The following is a 22,185-nucleotide window of genomic DNA, read 5'->3' as shown; positions in this document are numbered from 1 at the left end:
CTGTGTATGTTTATGCAACTATATATTGTTTTTATTATTGCTGCTTCACAGAAATGTTTAAAAACAGGAAATGTGAATCCTCCAACATTATTCCTTCTTCAAGACTGTTTCAGCTATTCAGAGTTCCTTGAGAGTCTCAATGAATTTTAGGATGGGTTATTTATTTCTGAAACAACAAAAAAAAGCCATTGGGATTTTGATAGGGATTGCATTGAATCTACAGATTACTTTGGGTAGTACTGAGATTTTTAACACAAGTCTTCCAAACCATGACGATGGAATGTGTTTTCATATATTTATATCTTATTTCTTTCAGCAATATGTTGTACTTTTCATTTTACAGGTCTATAACCTCCTTGGTCAAGTTGACTCCCAAGTATTTTGTTTTTGATGCTACTTATTATTTCTTTCTTTTGTAATTTCCCTTCAGATTATTTATTTTCAGTACATAGAAACAAAGCTGGTTTTGTATTGATTTTGTCTACTAATTTGTTGAATTCATTTCTTAGTTCAAAGTTTTGTGGGTTTTTGATGGATGTTTTGGATTTTCTACATATAAGATCTTAACATCTGCCAACAATTTTACTTCTTCCTTTCTAATTAGAATGTCTTTTATTTCTTTTTATTGCCTAATTGCTCAGTCTAGGATTTCCTATTATATTGTATAGAAGTGGCATAAGCAGACATCCTTGCCTTGCTCCTGAGTGAGAGAAAAAGCTTTCTCTTTAGATATTCATTGTGGGCTTACATAATATGGCTTTTAGTAGTCAAGGATGTTCCTAGCTTTTACCATGCTTTTATCAAGAAAAGGTGTCGGACTTTCTCAAATGCTTTTTCATTTATTGAGATGACGGTGCAGTTTCTTTCCTTCATTCTGTTAAAGTGGTCTGTTACATTGATTGATTCATTTTCATATGTTGAATCACCCCTGCACACCAAGAATAGATTCCAGTTGGATTCATTTGTTAGTATTTTTTGAGAATTTTTGCATCAGTTTATAAGGAATATTGATCTGTAGTTTTCTTGTAGTCATTTTGTCCAGCTTTGATATTGTAATGCTAGCCTCAGGTTGAATCAGAAAGTGTTCCTTCCTCTTTAATATTTTGAAAAAGTTCGAGAAGATTATTAGTTGCTAATGTTTAGCAGAATTCACCAATGAAGCTATCAGGTCCAGAGCTTTTCTTGGCTGTGAGATTTTGGCTACTATTTAATCTTCTCACTAATTTAGATTTTCTATTTCATGATTTAGTCTGGTGCTCTCAGTCTTGTATTTCAACGCATTTGTCCCTGTCATATACGTTGGAATTAATTGTTCCTAGTATCCTCATATAATCCTTTTTACCTCTACAGAATCAGTAGTAATGTCCCTAGTTGCATTTAATTTCACTCATTTTAGTCCTTTTCTTAGTCAATCTAATTAAGAACACATGGGACATTTTTCCAGAATAGACCATATGTTAGGGCGCCAATAAGCCTAAACCGAACAGATATCATGCAAAGTATTGTCTCTAACTGCAATACAGTTAAAAATCAGTAATAAAAGACTAGAACAATGTATATTCTATTGTTATTGACTAAAGTATTCCACAGATGTCTATTAGATCTAGTTGGTGTGTTGTGGTATTTGAGTCTTTTTTTTCATGTTCCTTCAGCAATTTCCCCATCCTTTTTGGCTACTGATGTCATAAATTGCATCTTAATGCGTTATGTGACCCAATACATAACCTAATAATTATCTTAAATATACAGTAATTATGTGGGGAAATATGTGAATTTATATACCAAAGTTACAACACTTGTAGTCCAATAATTCAATTTATTAATGTACTTGCCCTTTAAATCACAAAGAAAACCAAAAGTAGAGCTACAAACCATTGTTACAATAACCCTATCTTTTATACTTGCACATGTATTTATTTACCTTTGAGATTTTTACTGCTTCATACTGTTTTGTGTTACTGTCTAGTCCTTTTGTTTCACCTTGAGGACTTCCTTGAACATTTCTTACAGGTTAGGTCTAGTGGTAACAAACTCCCTCAGCTTTTAATCTGGGAATGCTTCTAATTACGCCCTCATTTTTGAAGGTCTGTTAAACCGGATATAGGACTCTTGGTTGACTTTTTATTTTTCTTTTTATAACTCTGAATACATCAGCCCACAGCCTTCTGGCTTCCAAAGTTTCTGATGCTATATAAGCTGAGAAGACTGAGGCTCCCTTGTATATGACAAGTTTTTTCTCTCCTGCTGCTTTCAATATTCCCCCTTTGTCTTTGCTTTTCAAAATTTTAATTGTATCTCTCTATCTTTCCCTGCCATGACACTGTGTGCTGCTGACTCTGATCCTTGCACCAAATCTTCTCACAAGACTTTCAGGATAAAACAATTCCTGGCTAAGAAACAAAAGCAGAATCATCTCATTCCTCAGTGAATTCAAATGAAAACTGGTAATAAAATTGGGTACAAATCCAAACACATACTGAAGAAGACCCAAGCTGAGTCTATAAGGAATCACACATTACATGGCATACTTATTTATGCTGTATCAATAGCACTAGCATCTTGCGATATCATGCTGAAAACTATCTGGATATTATTAGGAAATTATTTTTTTCTTTGTATGTTTTTGCACTAATAAGTTGGTTCAATAATAAATATGTGATATCTCTGAAAAGTTCGATTATAATGTACCTTGGTATGGGTCTCTTTGAGTTCATCTTTCTTGGAGATTGCTGAGGTTTTTGGAATTTTAAACAAATTTGGGGAGTTTTCATCAATCAATTTCTGCAAATATTGTCTCTGAACACTTCTTTCTTCTCTGAGACTCCCATAATGCGCATGTTTGTCTGACTGATTGTATCCTATGAGGCACTCCCTTAGGCTCTGTTCACTTCAATCTTTTTTTTTGTTTCTCAGACTCGGTAACTTTCATTGTTCTATTGTTGAGACCTCTGGTTACTTTGCCAGCTCAAATTTGCATTTAAACTCTTCTAGTGAATTTTTCATTTCATAGTACAAGTTAGTATACATTTTAGCTCCAGAATTTCTTATATTTATTTGTGATTCCATTTTTTAAACTTTCTCCACATCTTCCTTTAGTTCTTTGATCAACTTTAACACAGTTGTTCTAAAGTCTTTGTCTAATAGATCTTCTCTACTAGTGGGTCTGTCATAAGGTCTTCTTGATGGAGTTTTTGCTGATATGTTTCTTTTTCAGTAGGCCACCATAGTGGCCCTTTTCCTATTCCACCATAGGTCCTGTGATTTTTCTGTTGTTGATAGGTGGACATTGAATATAATAACGTAATAACTTTAGAAATCAGGTTCTCCCCATATCTGTTTGCTGTTTAGTTATTGTGTTTGTTTTTGATTGTTGCAGGCTATCCTTGTTTCAGATATCTGTCGGAGGGATAAACCAAAGGTCTTCTCACGTCATTTTTTATGCCTTTTCCTGGGCATGTGCAGTTATTTTCCAGTTTCCCTGTATATGAAGTTGCTTTTTACGTACTAGTCTTTAATATATGACTCTAAAAGGGTAAGAAAAAAAAAATACAGAGGGAGAAAAAAGGTACCAGGCCTTTAAGTCAATTGGAATCATTCTGGGAGGTTTGGGGAAGCTATAGCAACAATGGTCACACACTTCTTCATCTGTATCTCTTTCATCAGAAGTAGCAATCAGTAATCAGAGCAGTTTCCTAGTATTTGGAAAATAGGGTCCTTTTTACCTACCATGGCTGCTGCAAGCTGTTTATAAATAACCTGCCTCCAAAAATGTGCACAGCTACCTGTCACATGGCTGATGAGTGGGGGGTTGGAAGTTGATAACTGTGAGAGAACTGAAATTAACCACAATTTACCTTCCAAGTCTCTCCTGGTATTTGCAAGTTTTCAACAGACTGCAGAATCCCAAAATGGTTACATTAGACATATTCTGTCTATTACATTAGACATAAACAACTACTGTTTAGGTGGTGAGACAGAATTCTGGGGCTTCCTATTCACCATATTCCCAGAATTTCTCTTCTTTAGTTTTCACCATCTGATTTTGCCATCCTAAACAATTGTGCTTGGTTTTGAATTGATTTAAGTAAAGTCACGTATTACATATTCCATTTATACTGGCTTCTTTCACCTTAAATTTTTATATTCAGATTTTTGTATGTAACTGTATTCATTTTCATCACTAATTCAGCATCACTAATATATAAATTAACCAAATTTATGTATCTATTTTACTAATGATTACTGGGATAGGTTCAAACTTTTAATGCTTATGAGTATTATGACACATATAAACATGAGTCTCTCAACATGAATCCAGAAGCTTAGTTTTGAGGTAGGCGTTATCTTTTATCTCAGTAAAGTGGGTTTGTTATATTCCCACCAATCAGAGTTTGAGATATTTCCTTGTTTTACACCCACACTAATATCTGTCAGATGTTTCTGCCATATCAGTTTAAAGTGGTATCCCAGTTTAAAGGGCCTCCCTGGCAGCAGAAGGAGTTAAGTCTCAGCACTATGGAGCTATCAGCAGCCACTGTACTATGAGTTTGATCCCTGGCCAGGAAGCTAAACCACATGGCACAGGAGACCTCTCCTGCTGCTCCACATGTGCCATGGACCTCTCCATGGCACAGGAGACCTCACCTGCTGCTCCCCTCAGCAGTGTATTTCAGTCAATCGCCTATTCTACTCCCCACTCTGTTTCCGGTGAGTCCTCTCACTTCCCACTCTCCTTCTCCCTGCATACACTCCAGCTCTTGTATGCATAAATAAATAAATCTTTAAAAAAATAAAAAATAAAATGGTCTTCCAATGGTATTTTATTTTCAATTAACTGATTACTAGTGAGGTTGACATCTTTTATTATGTTTAGATGCCTTCATTTGGAAAATGCCTATATCAATCTTCTGCCCATTTTTTTACCTGAGTTTGTTTTCTTATGGGTTCATTATATACTGTAAATTTGAACCCTTTGTCAGTTTTTCATGCTACAAATATCTTCTCTATTCTGTGGCTTGCCTTTTTACTTATTGATGGTGATAAGTTACCGTGTTCCTCTGTGAAGAGAGGCTGTTAATTTTATTTTATTTTATTTTTTTTTTTTTTTAAATAGAGGCATGTTTTATTTATTTATTTATTTGTTTGTTTTGTTTGTTTATACATGCACTGGGTACAGTCAGAAGCACGGGAGGGTGAGAGAATTCACCAGAGCCAGCGGGGAGCAGAGCAGGCAGAAGGACCAAAGTACACTGCTGAGGGGAGCAGCGGGCGGCAGGAGAGGTCTGCGCGCCATGTGGGACCCTCCTCCGGTGGCCGGGGAGCAGCCGGGGATCGAACCGGCGCCACAGAAGCCGCGGGCAGCCTCGCAACCCAGCGCTCAACCACTGCGCCACCGGGGAGGCCCATGAGGCTGTTAATTTTAAAAGAGTCAGATTTATCCATCTTTTCCTTTATGTTAGAGCTCTATGTGGCTTCATTTAAACATTTCCTTACCTTAAGACATGATGAGGTATACCTAAATTATCTTCTAAAAGTTGAAGGAAAAATGTTAGGTTTGGTGATTATCTTCTTCCTACCAGTCACCTGACCGTGAGTGGACCCACAGTAGGTGGGACCAATCTGAGGATTTCCCAGGGGATCTGCTTGCTTGATGATCCTGCAGTACAGCCATTCTGGAGTAAGCCTGGAGGAGGGGGTATTCCATCAGGATAGCCACCTTTGGCAGGCCCTGGGCTCCACCTCTTACATCTTCAGCTGTGACTCTATTAAAAGTACACTGCTACCTCTCAGGTGCCTCTTCCTAACTGACCAGCACCCCATTTTCCCAGGGAAAGAAGCAACTCTGTATCACCTTTCTATAGCATATGCTTAAACACAATGGAGTTTCTGGACTTCTTATCCTTTAAAGGAAAGTACAAAATGTTATGAAAACCCAAAGTACCTAATGATGGTAAGGAGTAGATAACTTGAAGGTAATATATACTGGCTAGAGAAATATTAAGGTAAAAAAAGAAGGATAAGAAACAGGGTATCTTGAAAGTTTGTACAGATGCCAACACATCCATTTGAATAAAGAAGAGTCCAGTGAGTAGGAGAAACCATAAAGGATAAGTAATATGGCTTTATTGACCATTAAATAAAAAGAAATACTAATCATTACCTGCAATCTGTACTGAGCCATCTTCTCCAAGAAGAATATTTCCAGCTTTCACATCTCTTTAAGAACAGAAAAAGTTAAATATTAAAAACCACTCATTCTTTGGAGTAACACGATTAAAGCAACTTTTTACTATAATCACACAACACAGGCAATATTTCAATGCTCTCTTCGGCATTGAAGGATAGCAACAGAAAAAATTTTAAATTTTAGTGACTTGTACTAGAATCCAAACATTGTAAACAGAAAGCTACAAAATACAGCTTCTTACAATAAAGTCTGGAAAAACCTAAGATGATCAAATAGTCTTGGCTGGGATAACAGTGGTCAAAAAATGTGACTGTTACCTACCTTTACCTAATTCTACTTTTTAAAATATGTATTTTTTCTACATCATAACAAATGATCAAAATTTTTACATGATCAGTTTGTGACTGAAAACAGGGACTATTCTATTCCCATAGCACAAAGAGAGAAATTATTCAGATTCTATATTTTTATCAGCAACCATTAACATCTCATGTAATTCATGAATACGCTTCTGTTAAAAAACTAAACATCACTGAAAAATTCAAAGTTTGGCCACCATTCATAAGTGTAGTATTCTCTCCAATGTTTTCAATGCCTAGTTAATGTTCCTGCGACATACCTAAGATTCCCCCCGACATAAATATCAATGCTATCCATTCAAATCTACAACTTGTTTTTTCTCAAGCAACAATGTAATACCTTGGAAATATCTCAGAAATGTTTAAATCCCTAAATCTTATGAGCAGATAATCCACTTCTTGATACCTAGAGAAACTCTCACAACAAAATATACTGGGACAGACAAGGGGAATCACTGAAGCAGTCTTTTAAAACAAACCGAGATAGCAAACAATAGCAGGAAGGTTAAAATTAATTTTGACACATCCATGGATGGAATAAATTCAATCAACATGTGACATGAAAGCTTTCCAATACATATACTAAGTGAACAAATCAAGAGAACAGCACATTTTGCATGATACCACTCATGTCATATACAAACATACACACATCTTTCCACAAACAGTAAAGGAGAGCAATGAATGGTTCCTTCTGCGACGAGGAGCTGGACTGAAGTCAAGGGGAACGGTGTTTAAAATATCTTATGGGAAAGTATTCATCTGCTTATTTTATAATTAAAAATAAACAGAGGAGAGCCAACCCTTGATACTAGACAAGAAAAGCAAGTTCATGGAAGAAGGCCTCATTGGTCATGAAAAGGAGCCAGTGAAAAGCACAACACCCCATCCTGCCCCTCTCCCATCATCTTATTTTCCATTGTTAAATATAACCTTCCTTGGTAAATAATGAACAACAGTTTCACAACTAAGTACAGCAATATCTTCATGCTAAAGTATACACCACTCATGAACATATACTGAAGTGCAAAGAAATCATTTCACTGAGTATTTTCTACTGTTAATAAATCTAAGCAATTTACAGAATGTTTTTCCAGAAACTGACAGAATGGACGCTGGCTCAATTTTCTCTATAAACCTAAAGCCTCTGACTCAGGACACTACAAACAGGAGAGAACTGAGGACATTCCCCTCTATGGGTGGCAAAGCACATTCAACTGAGTCAATAAGTAACTCTCTTCTCCCTTTACTGAGTCCATCTAGAGTGACATCAACACTCCCTGGTGGGGGGAGGAGGTGATAGTCACTTCCTCCTGTGTGTTTTTGTAGCAAGCTATAACACACTATTAGCACAGATCATAGAAATAAGATATTCTGGCCTGTTACCCTCATTTCACCATGAGCTAGATCTGGGCCATATATATGTTGCTATATCCTAATAGCAACATATACATTCTGTGCCACCTGTGCTTACTTAAAATATGATTATTACATAGGAGGTCTCTCTCATATACTCATCAAATAGATTTAACCAACTCAATAGGAGACAAGCAAACCAGCAGGCCCAGCAGTTAAATCCTTCATCCATTCTTAAATAGCAAGAATAAGTTTAATATCACTTCTCACGTCACTATTGCACCAAAGTTACAAATTCCTCTTAAAATTAAAAGGAATATCATACATAGATATGCTTGACATTCTCATTAGTAAAGAACACAAGTTTCCACCCACAACATTTTTGTAAATCATCAACAGGCAGTTTGTGGAAAACTTGTAAAAGGTCAAGAGAAACAATGAATCAAAAAGCAAGCTGGAAAATATACTCTACTTAGGCGTCTTAAGCTGAATCCAACATTTCTGTTAGAGTTAAGTCTTTATTAAGAAAAAATAATTGGACTGATAGATACAGAGTGAAAAGTTAAGTCTAATTTAGAGATCTAGTCATCCAAGTCAAAACCTAAATCTCAGAGGAGGGAGGAGAAAGTAACAAGACAGAAGAAAGTTATCTGATCTGGCCTACCAGTCTAACACCAAAATCCACCTGAAATAATAATGGGACTTTAAAAAATCATTTGTTTCCCAGTGAAACAACTTTCTCCTAAGTCTAAAGTCTCAGGTTACCTCAGGGTGGTTACTGCTAAAGTATAGGGTATGGTTCTCAGTGTTCATTGAACATTTGAATCACTTAGGGAGTCTTTTAAAAGTTCCAAAGTCAAGGCCTCCTCCCAGACCACTTAAATGAATGTCTAGTGGTAGACCAAGAATCAGTACCTATTAAAGTTCTCTAGGTGATTCCAATATGTAGCCAAATTTGAGTCTCTGATTTTAAGTGCGCCAAAGAGAATTTCCATGCCAGCAACATAGCAAATTATGCATGACAGAGTCTTTCATCACTATTTCCCAGGCCTTTAAACCCAAACACACCAATCACATGCTACAAACACAAAGAAATGTTGGAAAAACTAGGGGGGAATGACCACATTGCTGAACATTTAAGAAAAGAAATCCTTTGAGTTTCAGAACAAAAAGGTGTATGTAAGACCTAGAGCAGTGAGTCTTAAGAGACAGAACAGAGATGCTGCCCCAAATGGCTAAGGAATACAGGTTTTAAAATCCATACCTAAACAGAAGGCATGCACTGGATAGATTAAGGCTGCAAGATAGAACTGAGACCCCTTCATAAAGTCAGGACCCTAGGAAGCCTGCACCATATTGAAAGATTATCTTATCAAAGGCAACCTAGTTTAACCATATTAAAATAAAACTTTCATGTCTTTAACACAAAAACATTTCTAGGAATAAAAGGGGTCATTATATAGTTTATAAAAGGAATAATTAATTAGGAATGTAAAAATCCTGAACCGGTCTGACATATATCTTCAATTATAAGGAATTATCTATAAAGGGGTCATGGGGTAGTAGGATTCTTTCCCACTAACTTCTGGCTTCCATTGTTCTGACACAAAGTCCACTCTGATGCCCTCTGTCATAGTCTATTTAGTCTGCCATTAAAAAAATACTATAGACTGGGTGCCTAGGAGGTCCAAGAGTAAACTGATGGCAAATTTAATTTCCTTTGGGTATAAAGTTGGCCCTCCATACCTAGGGATTCTGCATTGCAGATTGACTCAACCACAGACTGAACACACATACTAAGCAGTTAGTTCTACAATGGTTGTTACATACTCTTCTTGTCATTATTCCCTAAACATTATAGTATAACAACTATTTACATAACATTTACACTGTATTAGGTATATATATGTAAGCTAAAGACGATTTAAAGTATTTGAGAGGTGTGAGTAGATTATAATGCAAATATATGCCATTTTATGTAAGTGATTGAGCACTTACAGATTTTGTGGGGGAAAGGGAGCGTGACCTGGAACTAATCTCCTATGGAAAATGAGAGACAACTGTATACCCAGAAGTGGGACTGCTGTACATTTGATAGATACATTTTTAGTTTATTGATGAAGCTCCATACTATTTTCCATTACGGGTGAAACCTGTTACTGCTTATCTTTTTAACAATAGACATTCTAACAGGTGTAAGATGGTATCTCATTATGGTTTTGATTTGTATTTCCTGATTGCTAGTTATACTGTGCATGTTTTCATGTATCTATTGTTTGTATGTATGTCTTCTTTGGAAAATATGTCTATTTCAACCTGTCCATTTTTTAAATGGGTTTTGTTTTTTGTTTTTGGGTTTGTTTTTTTTTTACTACTAACTTTTATCAGTTACTTCTATATTTTGGATATTAAACCCTTAGATATGTGGCTTGCAAATATTATGCTGATTATTTACTTTGCTATGCAGAAGCTTTTTAGTTCCCAGATGGGAGTCCCAACTAATTGTTTTGTTGCCTTTGCTACAGTTGTTACAACCAAAAAAATCACTGCCAAGATCAATATCAAAGAACTTACCACAAATGCTTTCTTTTAGTTTTAAGAATTCAGGTCCTAACTAAATCAAGTCTTTAATCCGTTTAATTCATTTCCACATGAATATTCAGTTTTTTAAACACTGCTTACTGAAAAGACAATCCTTTCCCCATTGTATATTCTGGCTCTATAAAATTGTACATATATGCATGGGTATACTTCTGGGTACCTGATTCTGTTCCATTGACCTATGTTTGTTTTTGTGTCAAAAGAATACTATTTTGATTACCACAGCTTTGTAATATAGCTTGAAATTAGGATGTGTGAGGTCTCCAGCTTTGTTCTTCTTTCTTAAGATTGCTCTGGGAATTTAGGAACCTTGTGGCTCCATGAATATTTTAGGGCTGCTTTTCCTATTTGTGTGAAAACTGTCATTGAAACTCTGGCAGGGAATGCACTGCAGTGAATTTGCAGATCCTTTGGGTAGTATAGACATTTTAACAATATTAATTCTTCTAATCCATGAATATAGAATATCTTTCTACTTTTTTGTGTCTTCTTCAATTTTTTGGATCAGTTTCTTACCATTTTCAATGCACATATTTTTCAGCTTCTTGGTTAGATTTATTGCTAAGTAATTTTTTGTTATAAATGACAGTTTGTTTTAGTGTGTAAAACTATAGTGTGTATAGTGATTTTTGTATATTGACATTGTATCCTGCACCTTTACTGAAATTATTTATTAGTTCTAACAGCTTTTTTTGGTTGTACTCCTTAGTTTTCAGTATACAATTTAGTTTTCAGTATCAAATTTAAATTTGATTTGTTAATATCTTATTGAGGACTTTTGCATCTGTGTTGATCAGTGATAGTGGCCTATAATTTTCTTTCCTTGTAATATCCATGTCTCGCTTTGGTATTAGGGTGAGCTGGTCTCGTAAGTTTTGTTTGGAAGTGTTCCTTCCACTTTTTGGAAAAGTTTGAGAGGGGCTGGTATCTATAATTCTTTAAATATTTGGTAGAATTCACATGTGAATCCACTGGGTCCTGAACTTTTCCTTGTTGAGAGGTTTTAGATTACTGATTGGATTTCCTCACTAATATTTGATCCATTCATATTTTCTATTTCTTCATGATTTAATCTTAATGGGTTGTCATTTCTAGGAATTTATCTATTACTCCTAAATTTTCTAATTTGTTAAAATATAATTGTTTGCAGGAGACTCTTAGGACCTTTTATATTTTTGTGGTATCAATTGTAACGTCTCTTTCATTTCTGACTTTGAGTCCTCTCTTTTTTTTTCTTGGAGAGACTAGTGAACAGTTTGTCTATTTTGTTTACCCTTTTGAAAAAGCAGTTTAGTTTCACTGAGCACTTCTACTATATTACATGTATTTCTGTTCTGATCTTTGTTATTCACATCCTTCACTAACTTTGGATTTTGTTAGTTTTTTGGTGAGTAACTTTTTTTGGTGAGTAACAGATTATATCCTGTTTTATCTTCCATTATATTTTGCTTTGGTTATAATTTAAAAATTTTATATGATTCTGTTTTTCTCTTCTCTTTCAGTATGTCAATTCTTTTTTCTCTTTCTTTTTTTAGTGGTTGTCCTAAAGTTTGCTATATAATATATACATTTACAATTAATCTAAGACTGCTTTCAAATAGTAGCATACCACTTCACAGCTAGTGAAGTACCTTCTAACAGAAGATTTCCAATTCTTCCTTTAAAACACTGCTACTATTTACTTATCCATATGACATAGTCGTTAGATATACTATTACTACCATTTTGAAGACAATGTTTTGCTAGATATATTAAGAACAAAAAAAATATTTATTTTACCTTAATTTAGTCCTTCTCTAATACTTATTCTGCCTTTCTTTATACAGAGCTGAGTTTCTGACTGCTATCATTTTCCTCCCTACTGAAGAACAACTTTTAACATTTCTTGAAATGTAGGTCTAGGATGACAAAGGTCTTAATTTCTATTTGCTTGATAAAATCTTTGTTTCCTTCAATTTTGAAGATTAATTTTGCCAGATGAAGTAATCAGGTTGGTGGGTTGATCTCAACTTCTTAAATATTTCACACCACTCTTCCTGATTGCATGGTTTCTGAAGAAAAGTACCATGTAATGTAATTCTTGTGCTTGTTGTGTAATTGAGGCTTTTCCTTTGTTCCACTGGCTTCTTTCACGATTTTGTCTCTCCTGCTGCTTTTGGGTTTCCCTAGCAACTTCTTCTGAAATAAAGTCCGACACGTGACGCCCTTGTCATGTGACCTTAATTCTCTGATGGATCTAAGAAGGGTTGTTAATTTGCAGTTTGCTTAGCTTTTTAATGGTTGTAAGGATGAAAGTAATGGCTTCCCAAGCTCCTCACAAGTCAACTGGATTAGGTCACATCTTAGTCTAAAATTCCAGAGTGTCTCCTGATGTCCAAAACAATTCTCATATAGATGATCCCCACTGACTAGTAAGTGCGTCCCTCTAACTTAAAGTATTAGTATAACTCTGCCAGCAGGGATGGCTGAGAGATACACAAAATTCAAGGATCTCCTTGTAAATTAAAATTTTATGGGACTATTTGGGCAGGTTTGTAATGCTCAATTCCTGTTAGCTGAGGAAGAATGCCTCTTTTTGACCCTCCAGCAACCCCTGCCACCACAAAGAAGGCCTTAGCACCCTATTGGACTCATTGGGCATTGTATGCGCCTTACTTCATTCAGCTTTCTACCTGGCCCTTCATATCCAAAATAGAAGAAATTTGTTTTGACATACCTGTGAATCTGCCCATTTTTATGCAGGTATTCCAAGCCTTCCAGCACTTCTTTGAGTATTGTAGCAATGGTGGGTTCATCTAGGACTCCACTTTTGTGTTCTCCCTTTGCCACAATGTATTTAATAATATCCAGAACAGAACCTGAAAACAGAATATAAAATCTTCCCTAAATTTTTTAAGTCATTCAATAAAACTCAGAGTCATTTTAAAGTCAAAACATATGTGATCCTTTTCATAAACTTAACTGTATAGGAAAGAAAGGAAATAAAGAGCAAATATAAAGAAACACAGAAATTTAAAATTAATCATTTATTTTCAATTCCATTTTAAAACAGGTAACAGCCTGATAATACCCAATGTTACACCAGCATCTCCTTCAAACTTCTAGGGAGAATTTGGAGCATTTTTAACCACCTGTGAAAATCCCTAGTAAACCATGGCCGCCAGAAATACTTTAGCACAAGATATCACAAGCCAATTCAGGCATCCAATACCAGGCATATTAAAATATACAATGCTGTATGAACAAAAATATCAAAATACAACTGTAATGCAGATCAAATTACAGAAGACATGACTTTGAAAATAAAGATCACATGTTTACAGAAACTTAAAGAGTTAAAATTATTTTTCCAGGTTAGTAAATAATAGAAATAAAACAGGTAAAGTGAAAAAAATTAGAAAAACAATTTAAAAAGCAGTTCTCTTTAAGTAACAGCTCAAATGTATTACCATTCTCCCCAGGGTAAGAAATAATGTTCCTGTATGCATTTTCATTTTAGTTATAGTCCCCATACAATTCCCACCACCCTTGTTTTGATGCTACTCCCTCCTCCCTCACTGTACAAATATGAAAAATGATGTAAAAAATACATAAAATTTAAAAATTTTAAAAAAAATTTGAAAATTTTAAAAAATTTTAAAAAAAATTTAAAAGAAATAATGCTCCTAGTAAAAACTAGGGAGAGAGGGAAAAGACACCCAAATAGTAATTAACTCACAGACTACTGACCACTACACAGATGAAAAGTTTGTAAGAAATTCATTAAGATTTCTGGTAGTACAATGGCCCATTAATCATAGAACCAAAACAAAACAATCTCCAATGTTAGAAATTGTGCCAAGAATTCTGGAACATAACATAACCTGCACTGAGAAGACTGTCCATTTCTTGGCACATACTAAAATATGTGTTGTAGAATAACTAAAACTTGTCCTGTAGAATGCTTTTATTTCATATACTTAAAAAGGGGGAAAAATATTTCCAAATAGATGGAAAGAAGTGGTTTAGATGGAATCCTTAAAAACATGGGAGAACTGAAAGTATGTTTGCTTTAGCTCCCACTTAAAACCTACTAACTGGATAAACCTAATTTACACAAAGAAAGGTATAAATTCAGAATGAAAAAAGAAACAGGCAAAAACAAAGGGAAAACAGGGGCATCCCTGGTAGTGAAGGGATTAAAGTCTCAGGGATACCATGCTAACCCACAAGGTGCAGGAGACCTCTCCTGTCTCACCAGCTGCTCCCCTCAGCAGTATATTTTAGTAGATCCGCCTGTTCTGCTCCCCACTCTGTCTCTGGTGAATCACTGCCCCCTCACCTCTGGCCTACACCCCAATTTTTCTATGCAAAAATAAATAAAATCTATTTTTTTAAAAAAGGACAACAGGGCCTCCCCGGTGGTGCAGCGGTTGAGCACTAGGTTGCAAAGCTGCCTGCAGCCTCTGCAGCGCTGGTTCACTACCCAGCCGCAGGGTGAGGGTCCCACATGGCGCACAGACCTCTCCTGCAGCCGGCTGATCCCCTCAGCAGTGTACTTTGGTCCTTCTGCTGCACTGCTCCCTGCTCTGGCTCTGGTGAATTCTCTCACCCTCCCGTGCTTCTGACTGTACCCAGTGCTTTTATAAATAAATAAATAAATCTTAAAAAAAAAAAAAAAAAAAGGACAACAGAAGAGACAGCAATAATCTTCTGGAAAAAGAAAAGCAGAAAAAGAAACTGACTAAGTAGTCAAGAAATCTGAAACTTCAATGACTGCAGAGCAGGTATACCTATTAGGAAAAAGTGAATCCCTACGTCAAGCTACAAAATATTCACAAGTTATTTGTGAACCTTTAACTAGGTTCCATAACTAGGACCACGTTAGGGTTAGCAAGGGGGGAGACTGTAGAAAAGGGCTGAAACCATGTAAATTGGCAAAGTCAAATAAGGGAGAATAAGATTTCCTTCTCTCTCCTCACTCTTTTTGGAAACCAGGTCACAACTACTCTGGTGCACCCCCACACCCCACCCTCCTACTGGCAGAAGAGTGGCAGTTTACTCTCTGGAGACAAAGAATTAGGAAGGTACCAGATTCCAGGTAGTTTTTTCCTAATACTACATTATCACATTTTCCTCTCTGTTGCTGGGGTTCGCAAGACTATGATCCAAAACGAGGAGGCCAAAGGGAAAAGTTTTGTTTGGCTTAGTTTAACCAATCACATATTAATTTTCAAAGCAAAGTGATTATATTAAACATATATGAAACACATGTTTCATTCTTTTGAGAAATCCTGGCCAGACAAAATGAAGGCTGCAAAGGGAAAAATTCCTACTAGGAATTTAAAAGTAACTCGTTTTATCTATTCAACAAACCATATTATATGAAGTTTTAACCAATCTTGAGTGTTGTTTGTGCCTTCTTGAAACACAGGAGACTTTGAAAAGGGTCAATATTTGCTTGGTCTGGATATTCCATTTCAGACCAATAACTTCATCCAAAGTGGGTCACTGTAATACCAGATATTTTACCTGGGTTCTGCTTAGGTCACTGAAGTCCCATACTTGTTACCTCTTAGAAGATGCCAAAACAAAAGCATCTCCAAACACTATCACTCCTAAGCCAGTGAATTTAGATCTCTGCATTTCTACAACTGATGGCTCTAAGTCTTACTTCTAAGATACTTCTCAAAAAGAGAAGCTTTGAGAAGCTTTCCTACTTTGATTTCTAAAAATCATACATTGCAGTTTAATGTTAATAAATTGCAGTTATTTAAATCAAGTGTTTTTAATTTTTAAAGATTAAATTCTGATATTAATAAATCCCAACATTCAACATCAGAGTTTTAATTAGCAAAAGAATAAGGATAAGGAGCATTGTGAAATGATTACATATGCTGACACAATTAAACATATTTTAACTCTGACGATGTTCACTAGGTTGATGGGAATTGTGATGAACCACAATTCATTTAATGACTTGATTAGCTTATTAAATTCTACATTAGTACAATGTTGCCAAATCAAAATTATGCTTTTGTTTTAAATATTTTGGCTGAAAAAGTTGATGTGAAAGAAAGTAGCCTGCACATATTTCTCTTAACTCTGGCTATTTATATTTTCTAACTCTTCAAAGAGAGACCCTGTTTATCAATAGTTCTCTTGTCTTAGTCTTTCAGATGCTGCATCAGTCCCAAGACATACCAGACTCCTCCATCTCTGAATAGTGTTCACTATATCTGAACCACTTCTGCCATCCTTCCCCTGATACCAACTCCACCTATCATTTCATCATGGCTAACTAGTACTTATTCTTCAGGTCTCAGCTGAACATCACCTCCTGAGGGAAGTTTTTGTTAACCCCACTGCATCCATTCTTCGTCAATAAGATTAAGTTCTCCTGTTCCCATGGCACCATGATATTTCTTCACAGCACTCTACATAATTATTATTTAACTGTAACTTTTCTTTCTCTGCTATAGTCTATAAGAGCAAGGAACCAACAAGTTCATTTTCTAATGTCCTGGTAATTAGAGTTTAATGAATGGCATTTTAGTGGAGTTATAAATATTGAATTGAGATAGTTTGTTTGCTATTTTAAATAAATTTTAATGATGTACCTAGATCTAGATTCTTTTTTCTAAATATTGCTTAAAGTATCTCTTCAGTTTAAATGTTTACTCACTTTATAATTGCAAAATCAAGATTTCATTTTCCTAAAAATGATGAAATTTTAAAAAATATTTTAAAAGCTTTAGATGTAAGATTAAGTTGACTCATAAAAATATAGAAGATATTATAGAAAATTCATGCCTGGAACATGCCTGAAAATTACTTTCCAGGAAATCTACTGGGTAATAGGCAGGAAAAACTGGGCATTGTCCCAAGAAATCTATGACCAGGAGGAACAGGAAGTTAACATGTAAGAAACACTTCACCCAGTTACACATCCTACCCCTTTTGTGATCAGGACTACATTCACTGAGAAGAATATGGATTCTTTTTTTTTTTTTAAGTCATTCTGCTTAGGAGTAGCAGAAAGGATGGATTGACTGGCATACAGGTATAGATAAATGAACTAAGCAGACAATTTACTCCTATCCATCAGAGGACTTTTTAGCAAAACATTTAAAACTTTGTATTATACATTTTTGTAAATTACAAATAAAGAAAATTATGCTACAGATGATCAATAATGAAAGATTCAGTATTACCTAATATTCCCATATCTGTCCATACTGAAAGAACCATGCTTGACCACCATCTTGAAAGGTGGTTGGTGTTAGCAAGGCTTCCAATCATCATATGAACAGGGCCTTTAACAAAGCAATCCAGTTTCTCCAGTGTGTCACTAATGGGATTGAAACAAAAAGGTGATTCTGGCTACACTGAAAAGCATGAAATAACAAGGGAAAATTAACTATTAATGACTAAAATTTCTGTGCACTTACTAAATGTCAGCACAGTGGTGGAAGCTTTAATGTATCATGTCATTTACTCGTCCCCAATACCATAAGAGGCAGAAGGTATCCCCATTTTACAGATAAGTAAACAGGTTCAAAGAGTTGAAACAGTTTTCTTACTGACACACAACTGCTATGTAGGCAAGCATAACTTTAATTCCAAACTCTACGCTCTTTGTTATACAGCCTCTGGGAAGCAAGGTGTTGTTTGAAGTAAGGTATTCAGTGAGTTACTGTATTAAAATTGCAAACTAAACCCAACAGATTCTCTTTTCTATAACCTCACATTCTAAAAGGAAACTCATGCTCCCACACAAAATATATACGCAAACAAAAACCAAGTATATGTAAACAAAACCAACATGTAGTGATGAAAAGGTCAGGTGGCTTAACTGCTCAATAGTCTTCCCAATCTTGCCACATCATTCATATTTATGCCTTGGCAAAATGTTTAATTCACTATATGGCATGGGCCTTTGGGTAACCATAGCAAAATGTTTTATCTACACAGGCTAAGGGTCCAATGTTTGCAATCAGCAACATTTATACTTTATTTAAGAACTAAAGTAGAAACAACTGCATATATATTGTAGAATAAAGCACCTAAGTAATCCTAATATTGGAGACCAAGATTTTCTCTCTGAGAGAAAAGAGGTGCAAGTATAATTTTACAGAGATTTTAAAAGTTTGACTCGAATTGGAAATATTAATATAAATCATGATTTATTTTTAAGATGCTTTATTTCCAAGTTCATTCATCTAGAAGCAATGATAATGTCAGTCCCTACAAGAAATATCAGAGTTCTCGGGCCTCCCCGGTGGCGCAGCAGTTGAGCGCTGGGTTGCGAAGCTGCCCGCGCCCTCTGTGGCGCTGGTTCAATCCCCGGCTGCTCCCCAGCCACCAGAGGAGGGTCCCACATGGCGCGCAGACCTCTCCTGCCGCCCGCTGCTTCCCTCAGCAGTGTACTTCGGTCCTTCTGCCTGCTCTGCTCCCCACTCTGGCTCTGGTGAATTCTCTCACCCTCCCACACTTCTGACTACCCAGTGCATGTATAAGCAAAACAAACAAACAAACAAACAAATAAATAAATAAAAACATGCCTCTATTAAAAAAAAAAAATTAAAAAAAAAAAAAAAGAAATATCAGAGTTCTTTAGAGTACTGGTTGATTCTGGGTCCACGAAAAGCAATATAAACTTAAGCCTTAGAAATCTTCAACCAAGAAGCAAGGAAGTAAACAAAGACTGATAGGTTCACATGAAAAAAGACAGAAGAATAAGTCTAAAGGGACTCAAACTAACAAAACTTTTGACAACCTGGGTATCAAAAAGAATAGATGGATCTATAGACACTGAAAATTAAAAATCCATGAATCTATATAATGATATCCAAGTAATGAAAGCCTTCTCCAATAATGAAAACAAAACAAAAAAATCCTCTCTTCTTTGCTATCAATGGAGGAATTATTAAAGTATTCTTCACTTTGAAAATTGTCCTTTAAAAAAAAAAATGGAAGTGTTTACCCTGCTCTTTCAATGGAAACTACAGTACAGATTCATCAAAGAGCCCCAGTTAATAAGACAAAATTCTTTTTCACAGAAGAATGAGAAAAGGATGCAATAAGAAAAATCACCGTTTTGCAACCTCTGATAAATAACTGATTCAAAGAAAGACTATTAATGGATGCTAAAATCGTTAGATGAAAGATTTACAGGGAACTGTATACTCACACTGCCAAAGTATCACGGGTTACTTGCTAGCTTCAAGAGGAAAAATAGTTTAACTTTTCCATGGTGGGGCCTGACTGTCATAGTCTTCAACAATCAAAATTAACATCATTATTAATGATGCAACCAGACAGTAAATACTTCCTGATGTGATGTGATACACAGTACATAGTATTGCCTACAAGATAGTTGCTCCAAAAATATTTAACTTAAATCTCATCAAGGCTGTACATCTAATTTTCAACTTGCAAGAAACAGAGGAATATGAATCAAATTAAACATCACCAGGAAGAAATAATCAGGAACTCCAGACTGTGAGACATCCACAAAATAGGTGTCATCAGACCCTTCATCAAGTTTGTCATGGAAGACAGAGAGGGGAAAGGAACCATCCTAGAATAACACAGAATTAAGAGGTATGACAGCCACGTGCAATGTGTATGAACCCTGTCTCGGCTCATCTGCTAGCATCTTTAGCAGACACGATATTCTCCATTCTCTGCTAGCATCTTTAGCAGACACGATATTCCAACCCATGGAAACCAACATTTCATTGCACAGCACTCACCTCCACTTAGCAGCTTCATGACTAGCCACAGCTCATCTTTTACCACAAAAGATGTGTAGTAAGATACAATATTAGGATGATGGCACTGGCTCATGGCTTGAATTTCTTTCTGTAAAGAAAAGAAACCATGACAATTCATTATATGCACGCCTAAAACTATACTATAAGTTAGTGAATCCAGATTTGGGAATCCCAACAGCATGTCACAACCTTTCTGGGATCTCCATGGCCCTACCTCTTTAAGAATGATTAAACTAAAAAACCAGTTAGTTTCTCTCAGTCCATTCTGACTCTACTTCTTCTACTCATTACAAAGTAATCTTTGAAACTAGAAACAGGCACTAATTTATCATGTCCTGGCACAGCACCACAGAGGTCTCCATTGGGACACATATTTTTATTCAAGGTACCCTTGAAGAATCATCTCGGGAAATCTGGTTTTACAACCACAGAGAATAATTACTAATAAACAGAAGATGATTTTTGTTTGTGAGTTGCTGGACTTTTTTTTTTCAAAAATGTTTCTTCCCATTTTTGTGCAATAATATTCTCACCCTAAATAAAAACATAATGAACCAGGGCAAGGTTATAAACTAAATTCAAATTAGAAATCTGGGCCAAAAATTAAAGCTTATTCCATCTCAGTTTATTAATTTAAATTAGGTACTATGACCGAGCCATAATAAATGTCAAGTGAGTCACTTTTCTTCTAACCCTGGACATTTAATGACTCTATTGTTACCACTGCCTCAAATACATTTCCCTCATTATCTTACTTAGCTAAAATGCCAGTTCCTTCTGATCTCAGCTGACATTTAATTTCCTCACAGCTTCCTAGGCTGAGGAAGGTGTGCCTTCTCTTGGTTTCCAAGTTCCCTGAATATCTCCTCTTATCGCTGGCACATAGTGTATGGTACATTGGGTGCTTATTTGTCTGACATTGGGTGCTTATTTGTCTGTCCCTCCCTGCTAAATGGAGAGCTCCATGAAGGTAAATACTTAAAGGTGAATTCCTTAATACTATGGAAATTATCAAGTTGTAATTTCCTGTTTAATTCTCTATACTGCTAACAAGACATTGAACTGTAAGTTCGATGAGAACTAAGACTGTATTCCTGGCACTTATGATTGTATCTGGCACACAAGTCCACCTTCAATAAATATTTGCTGAATGAATGAAATCCATAGCACTTCATACAGCTTTTTACGTATTCATGTACTTGCTCTATGCCTTTGGTATTTGTTCAGTAATATCAATTGTGTAGAAGTTGTCCATAATCCCTATGGACAGGAGCAATGCTCAATAAAAATTTCTCTTTTCTCATCTTGAATATAAATTCTTTTATAACAAGGACCTTGTGATATGCATCTCTGCAACCCCCAAAATCATCAGCATAATCTTCTACACTGAAAGCTAATACATATGAAAAAGGAAAAAGAACAAAGGTAAGTACCTGTCTACTGACATACACAGGATTTGAAGAGATACATATGTACATAGAACAAAACATACATGCCAAAGTAGTAAAACTATTAAAGGTGACTATACACCACAGAAAAGAACAGTTAAGATAGTTAAATCTTCAGAGGAGATAGGAATTAGGTTTAGTTTTATAGAATATGGAGAAATTACAGCAGCACAAGATGAGAAGCATATGTAACTACCAAGAAAAGAGAAATAAATATGCAAAACATATTTTAAAACATAGTAAGTAAACCAACCTGTCTGGGTTAAGTAGTTCATGCTTTCAGCAGATAATTACGAAATGAATATTATGTGTCAGGCACAGTGCTAGTTATTTAACCACAATGGTGAACCCTCATGAAACTTAGTCTAGTGAAGAAGTAAGACAAATACTAATTTACAACACAGAATGAAAAACGATTTTATAGGGGAAGTACTGAATACTATATGAATTCATCAATGAAGCAAATCACAAAAAAT

General features: G+C 35.5%; 1 protein-coding gene across 2 annotated transcripts in view; it reads right to left on the bottom strand.

The window, feature by feature from the left end:
* OXSR1 (oxidative stress responsive kinase 1) overlaps positions 1–22,185 on the bottom strand; it is a 62,753-nt gene that overhangs the window by 24,747 nt on the left and 15,821 nt on the right. Inside the window, exons 1-4 of one of the 2 annotated variants that reach the window (XM_054693163.1) lie at positions 20,241–20,280; positions 17,697–17,833; positions 13,220–13,361; positions 6,161–6,216 (exon numbers count right to left, since the gene is read on the bottom strand). In XM_054693163.1, the coding sequence (XP_054549138.1) occupies positions 6,161–6,216; positions 13,220–13,361; positions 17,697–17,787 (289 nt within the window). In that variant the 5' untranslated portion in view covers positions 17,788–17,833; positions 20,241–20,280. Of the gene's footprint in view, positions 1–6,160; positions 6,217–13,219; positions 13,362–17,696; positions 17,834–20,240; positions 20,350–22,185 lie in introns of those variants that run through there. The other variant, XM_037526558.2, reaches the window with a different exon arrangement.

Source organism: Talpa occidentalis, unplaced genomic scaffold, assembly GCF_014898055.3.
Source record: "Talpa occidentalis isolate TD23 unplaced genomic scaffold, MPIMG_talOcc4v2.1 talOcc4.10, whole genome shotgun sequence".
Classification (NCBI taxonomy): Eukaryota; Metazoa; Chordata; class Mammalia; order Eulipotyphla; family Talpidae; genus Talpa; species Talpa occidentalis.
The sequence above is the reverse complement of the archived record's forward strand: the minus strand, read 5'-3'. Positions and strand labels throughout refer to the sequence as shown.